The sequence below is a fragment of the Solea senegalensis genome, unplaced genomic scaffold, assembly GCF_019176455.1.
Source record: "Solea senegalensis isolate Sse05_10M unplaced genomic scaffold, IFAPA_SoseM_1 scf7180000015295, whole genome shotgun sequence".
Taxonomy (NCBI): domain Eukaryota; kingdom Metazoa; phylum Chordata; class Actinopteri; order Pleuronectiformes; family Soleidae; genus Solea; species Solea senegalensis.
Window position 1 is genome coordinate 132,633 of NW_025321287.1, and position 7,368 is coordinate 140,000.

At 36.1% G+C, this 7,368-nt stretch overlaps 1 protein-coding gene across 3 annotated transcripts in view; it reads left to right on the forward strand.

Moving 5' to 3' along the window:
* Window positions 1-1,922: 1,922 nt before the first annotated feature.
* Window positions 1,923-7,368, forward strand: part of epsti1 (epithelial stromal interaction 1) — a 12,201-nt gene continuing 6,755 nt past the window's right edge. The window contains exons 1-7 of one of the 3 annotated variants that reach the window (XM_044017323.1): window positions 1,923-2,113; window positions 3,033-3,091; window positions 3,276-3,359; window positions 3,429-3,502; window positions 3,767-3,850; window positions 5,393-5,698; window positions 5,780-7,008. In XM_044017323.1, coding sequence (XP_043873258.1) covers window positions 1,983-2,113; window positions 3,033-3,091; window positions 3,276-3,359; window positions 3,429-3,502; window positions 3,767-3,850; window positions 5,393-5,698; window positions 5,780-5,833 — 792 coding nt within the window. In that variant the 5' untranslated portion in view covers window positions 1,923-1,982 and the 3' untranslated portion in view covers window positions 5,834-7,008. Of the gene's footprint in view, window positions 2,114-3,032; window positions 3,092-3,275; window positions 3,360-3,428; window positions 3,503-3,766; window positions 3,851-5,392; window positions 7,009-7,368 lie in introns of those variants that run through there. The other 2 variants (XR_006358660.1, XM_044017322.1) reach the window with 2 other exon arrangements.

Below are 7,368 nucleotides of genomic sequence, written 5' to 3' on the forward strand. Positions count from 1 at the left end.
TGCTTTCTTTCTTTTTTAGTGAAAGAATTCATGAAGTAAAATCACTGGATTTATTTTTATTGTTGTAAATCAATCAATCATTATTGATCTAAAATGACAGAATAGAACAGAAAATACAGTTTCATTGCTGGCATGAAAAAATAAAAAATAAAATGCAAACAAGTCACATTTAGACTTAGATTTAGTGAAGAAAAATCACCTGGAAACACATGCAGGGACATTTATTTGTGGTTGGTAATACTTGTCTTATACCATGACAGCACATTTAAATTATTTATTTAATAGTTTTTATTTAATATCTCTTTGATAAGATGAATACATTTATGGTCAACGATTTTTTTTTTTTTCAAATGTCATCCTCTGGGCTTGTTTTTGCACAACTTTGCACTTTGGTGACATCTAGTGGTGACACTGTAGACTGACTGTTCACACCGGACTCACATTTTCACTCTTTGTGGATTTATTTCATTTTAAGAAACGTCCTCATGCACATGAAACCCCCGCAGAACGACTATAAACGCTGTAGTGCACATGCCAGGCCTGTGTGTGGCGCTGTAACACTGCTACAGAAGTAAAACCAGAGGAGGATGTGGAGCGTGTGCAGGGGCGGTTTTAGGAAATAATAATAATATTAATAACTTTAAAAAATGAGATCCGAATAACGCCACGACGAGGCCCCCTGGTGTCGCTGTGTGGAGTCACACCCTGGAAAGATCGCTTGATCAAGAAATCAACTTGGGGGACAAAAGGTGGGCCACAGGCCACAAGTTTGGGACCCTTGTTAGACTTGGTGTAAACCTCGCAGCTTGTATCACGCGGTAGAAAAAATATGTAGTTGCGAGTTCACGAGAACGCTCGCAACAACATTTAGCTGCTAACAACCACAGCGTTTTCTGTTCGTAAACGTGTAGCTGCTTCCTCCACATGCTGAAACTTTAGGGACTATTTTCAAAACAAAGGAAGAAGAAAAAAGAGCTAACGTATAGCTGCTATCAAGTGTTAGCCTCGTAGCTGCTTTTGCAGATGGTGTTAGCATGTGCTAAATAATCTCCACTGTCGCTAAATTTACTGAAACGGATTTACATGGAGTTTGTTGACACTGACCTCTGGTGGTGAGTTAAGTAGCACACGCTCATCTCACCACATCTCTGCGTTCAGGTGGACGTGAAAATATGTGTTTTGCCTCCAGGCTCCGCCCCCCCTCACCTGCTGTTACGAACACGCCTCACTCGGATAATTAAGGACCCTTCACTTTCCCTGTGCAGAATATTTCTAATCTGTTTAATCTCACTTTTCCATCATGTCCTATGAATACAATGTATATTTTTATACGTTTTTACACTTTTATATACTTTTTATACTTTTATTTTGTTACTTCTTTGTAAAAATACCCATGAGACAAAGTTGCTTTAGTTGCATTTGTACTCGTATTATACACACAGTCTATACTTTAAGTCTACTGACTTGTAGATTTGTGAAGTTAGAATAGTTTTTACTTTTTATTCATTTGTTATTTTTGTTACTTTGAGTTAGTTTTTAGAACGATTATAGTTTGTTTTCTAAACAGAATTCACTTTCACTTAGTTGTTGTTCATTTCACTTAATACTGATAACTATAATAATCCATGTCTAAGTAAGAAGTCGTAAATTTCCGACTTCCAACCACAACTGGAACGCACCACAGACCCTGCTAAGTGTCACACACTGGAGCTTTAGACAGACAGAAGAACTACACTTCTTTTATTATTATTATTATTATTATTATTATTATTATTATCATTATTATTATTATTATTATTGTTACCAGCAGGTGGAGCTACTGCATCGGAACCTCCCACAGGAAAGCGACAACAGGCGAGGACAGGCGTGTCTGAGAGTGAGTGAGTGAGTGAGAGACAGACAGACAGAGAGAGAGAGAGACAGAAAACTGAGATCAGAGAATTTCTTCTTTTCTGTGAATCTGTCAGTGTGTGAAGAATTAAATGGATCCTCAGAGAAACCACGTGACCCGTGATGACCTGAGGTCAGAGACACGTGAGATACAACCACCTTCATCTTCATCACCCTCATCATCGTCAGGTCAGACAGCCTCTGATCCACGACAGCCTCGATAGTAAGTTACACATAATTATTGTTATTGTTGTTGTTATCATTATTATTATTATTATTATTAGTCTGCTATAAAGAAGTAATGATTTTAGATGCATTTATATATTATTATTATTATTATTATTATTGTTATTATCATTGTTATAATAATATCATTATTAGTTGCATGTGTATTACACATTTATTCATGTTCTTGTGTTTTTCATGTTTTAATTTGAAGTTTTTGTTTTGTGTAACTTTCACTTTCATTTCATGCGTTCAGAGAGAGGAAGGATGCCTTCACTGACATCCCAGAAATCTCACTTCTAATTGTGTCACAAACCTTTAAAAAAAAAGAAAAAAAACATTAAATGACCTCTATGTGAAGGAATATAGTTCGTTTTCTTATAAACATAAAATTATTTAAAAATAAATAACATGAGAATAAAACACATTTTTAAAAATAAACATTTTTGTGTCACGTCCTGGATGTTTTTTTTCCCAAGGTTCCCTGAATGCAGCATCAGCTCAGGATCATTATCAGGGATTCATGATTAAAGAATCACTTTAATTGAATTTTTATCACAACACATAAACTCATGTGTATTTTATTTTTAAGTGTGAAATGAATAGAATACTGAAAAATACTTAAGTACAAAATCAGTTCATCTCTGATCATTCTTATTTAATTCATGCAGAATGATTCTAATCTGTTTTAATCTCACATTTCCATCATGTCGTATGAATAGGAATGATATTTTATAAACGAATTATTTGCAGATGATCCATGTGACAAAGTTGACTTAGTTGCATTTTAACTCAGTTAAATGTTAAAATGTCATGTTTTCATGACGACCTTCCTGGATTTGACTGAAAATAAAGACATTGAAGCATCACGTCATAATAAAACATCCTGTTTAAAAATCTGTGTTTCTTTGTCTCAGCTCAGATGGATTCACCGTGATCCCGCCCAAGGAATCCCAGAGAAGAGAGCTGGTCGCGAGTACGTCCACACTGTCTGTCTCTGTCTTTGTGTCTGTCTCTGTCTCTGTCTCTGTCTCTGCTGCTGAAACAGTTCCACTTGGTTCATGATGTTATTTGAGCCTTGTACATATTTGAAGTGTATTACTTGTGTATTCTTGTGTATTCTTGTGTATTTCTTGTACATATTGTTGTCGTTGTTGCAGCTCTTCAGAAAGATGAGGAGAAGCTTCAGAGATGGACAGAGGACAACAGAGTCACACATGTGCACATGGAACCAGAGACACTGGGTAAAAGAAATGCCTTTCATTCCCATGAACTCTGTACAAATACATGAATCTGTTGTTTCATGCATCCAGGAGGTCACATGACACAGGCTGAAGTCAGACAGAAGCAACAGACAAACCAACGTTCATCCAAGTTGCAGAAGAAGGTGCTGAATTCATTTCTATCCATTTAAATCATGTGTATATTTAAATGTACTTTATCTTTTGTATTTGTGATTTTATATGTTTATGCTTTTACATTTCATCTTCAGTTCAACTTTATCTCACCTTCACTTTTCCAACAGGAAACTGAAGTCTGTGATTCTAACATCACACACACACACACACACACACACACACACACACACACACACACACACAGTGAGACAAAGTCTTTTTTCTAAAATCATTTTCTTTTGTTTGTTTTGCAGCTGAAACAGGAGGAGCAGGAGCGTATGAGGAGGCAGGAGGAGGAGAAGTTGCTGCAGAAAATGAAAGACGAACAGAGGAGCAAGGTGAGAACAACACAGCGTCACCTTTGACCTTCTGTGGTCGAGTTAAGTTCATGTCCTTAAATCCCTCGTCACCTTGTTTTTAACCGCGTATGAAACCAAATGCAGTAAACACTTATTTTTATGTGTCTGCTTCAGTCAACACAGACATTTCCTGTGTATCCCATAATGCTCTCTGACAAGCGCTCGTAATCCCACGTGTCTGGAATATTCTGCACTCACTGCAACAGCAAATAATATACAGTGTACTTAATTAGATAATATATATTGTACATTATACTTAATTAAATAATATACATTGTACTTAATTAAATAATATACATTGTACTTAATTAAAATATATATTATACATTATACTTAATTAAATAATATACATTGTACTTAATTAAATAATATACATTGTACTTAATTAAATAATATATATTGTACATTATACTTAATTAAATAATATACATTGTACTTAATTAAATAATATACATTGTACTTAATTAGATAATATATATCGTACATTATACTTAATTAAATAATATACATTGTACTTAATTAAATAATATACATTGTACTTAATTAAATAATATACATTGTACTTAATTAGATAATGTAACTAAAAGAAACACAAAAGGAGAATAAAATTAGGCAAAAGTTAGACATTTTAATGAATTTACCAGAAAAACAGAAGATAAAGAGGATTATTTCATTATTTCATGTCTCTCAGTATCATGTTTGGCCTCTAGATGTCAGTAGAGACAGAACAACCACCTGTGTCGTCCCACAGTGAAGCAATGAAATGATGAAGTGATTAATGTTGAGATGTGACACAGACGTCTGCTGCTCAGTCTGGACGGAGGATCAGCACATATGTGTTTCTATTCTGACGTAAACCTTTATCTATTCTGACGTAAACTTTTATATTCTGACGTAAACTTTTATTATATTTAGATATTTATTATATATAATACAATTATTATATATAATAATTGTATTATATATATATAATAATAATATTTTACACTTAAAATATGAATAAATTAGATTTGTCAAATTTAATAAAAGATGATCAAGAGTCAGATTCAGGATTAAAACAAGTAAATAAATCATATTACACATGTTATTTATGTAGAAATAATAAAATCTTACTTTTAATTCCAAAAACTACTAAAACAACTACGACAGAAGTGATGTTAACATAAAACAGTGGCAGCCATCTTAGAATCTCAGGCTGGAGTTCAGGAACGCCCCCTGAACTCTGACCTCAGAAAGTCACAGTTGCGACTCCAAATGGAACGCACCAGAAGTGTGTTGCACTCCACGACACTAGGTGGCGATGCGCCTCCTTTCGGATTGTTAGCATCAGGCGTTTTTTCCGGTTGACCGTGTTGGAAATCCGAGTTCAGGGTTTCAGAGTTCCCATGACCTCAGAAAGTCCAAGTTCTGACGATAAATCAAGAAAATTCTGTACATTTATCTGCAACCCACAAAAAAGAAAAATCAGTTAGAAACGCGGCCGCATTCCAAACGTTTGACGGTGACTGTGATGTTTTCCAGAGCGAGAGTCTGCAGGAGAGACAGCGACAGGAAGACCAGAAGAGGAAGCAGGACCTCAAGCAGGACCACAGCAGGTCAGACCTGGATCAGGATCACAGCATGGCAGACCTGGATCAGGTTCACAGCAGGTCAGACCTGGATCATGATCATGTCAGGTCAAACCTGGATCAGGATTACAGCAGGTCAGACCTGGATCAGGTTCACAGCAGGTCAGACCTGGATCAGGATCATGTCAGGTCAAACCTGGATCAGGATCACAGCAGGTCAGACCTGGATCAGGTTCATGTCAGGTCAGACCTGGATCAGGTTCATTTCATGTCAGACCTGGATCAGGTTCACAGCAGGTCAGACCTGGATCAGGTTCATGTCAGGTCAGACCTGGATCAGGAATCAGGTCCATGGCAGTGTGGTGTGGTTTCTGTGGTGGATGTTAGTCACTGACGTGGTGTCAGATGACTCAATGTGAGGAGCTTTACAGTCTGTGTGTGTGTGTGTGTGTCTGTGGATCAGGTGAAACCAGGTTCAGATCTTCACCTGAAGATCCTGCTGTCATACACAACACGGCTGCTCTGTGTAGTTTCTACTGTTAAATATTCATTATTTGAGTTGAATGAACTGAATTGTCGTCACAGAACTGTTGTACAACATCATGCGTGCGCTAAATTAGCTCGCTAGTTAGCTAATGTGCCGATAAGACGGTTCCAGTTTTCCAGTACTGTGTGCGCTAAAGCTAGTTTGCTAGTTTGATGAGGCAGCATTTATGCTGAGTCATCTTCAATATCACTCTCCAATGATTCTATTAAATGATTTCAAAGTTCATCGACATTTAGACAGACAAGGAACAGAGCTTAACATGCTAACAACTAGCCACCAAACTGAAGCTCTGAGCATCAGAGTGAAAGCTGTAGTTTTTACTGTTTAATGTTAATGTTTTTAAAAAGAGATTTAAAGCTACAGCTTCAGTGTTTTAGGAATGAAGAACTGCGTCACGTGTGAGCTAAATTAGCGTGCTAGTTAGCAAACCTTAGCTGTAACACTTAAGTTTTCCACCGAATAGGCTGCATTTAAGCTAATACTAAAGTAAAATTCTAATAATATGCTGAACTTTTTTCCCCCTTTTGATTTCTTCCTCAACAGCAGATGATAAACATATTTGATTTGTCAGCGATTTTTAGGAAATACCACGTTATGTGTGGGGAAAAAACAAGCTTGTTAGCCCTTAGCTGTAATGCTAAAGTTATCCAACAAATGACTTATGGCACAACATGAGTGTGTGAGGCTGAACTGAAGCATCGAGCTAAGCTAACAACAATATTACTAAAGCAGGACGCTGTCTCATGACCACTTTACTGATGAGTAAAGTCAGTGGAATGATCCTTTAAAAAAGTTCTGTTTGCACTAAGTAAACGTGCAGGAACAGTTTCAGGTAAAACACACACATTCATAAATGAGCACAAACACAACAGAGCAGACCATGTGACAGGAAGTGACAGGAAGTGGAGATTATATAGAGTCAGGTGAGATAACGACAAACAGGTGATGATAATGAAAAAACACCAGGGAGTGAGACACACTGAGACACAAGCACAAAATAAAACAGGACAGAAAGACAATATAAAACTGGACAGAAAGACAAAATAAAACAGGACAGAAAGACAAAATAAAACCAGACAGAAAGACAAAATAAAACCAGACAGAAAGTCAAAATAAAACAGGACAGAAAAACAAAATAAAACTGGACTTAAAGACAAAATAAAACAGACAGAATGTCAAAATAAAACAGGACAGAAAGTCAAAATAAAACAGGACAGAAAGACAAAATCAAACAGGACAGAAAAACAAAATAAAACAGGACAGAAAGACAAAATATAACAGGACTGAAATAAAATCATTGAGTTTGACATTTAAAAGTCATGTTAACGTGTTTGTCCGACTAAAATTATTGAATTGAATTTCTCAAAGTCGGACTAACAGAT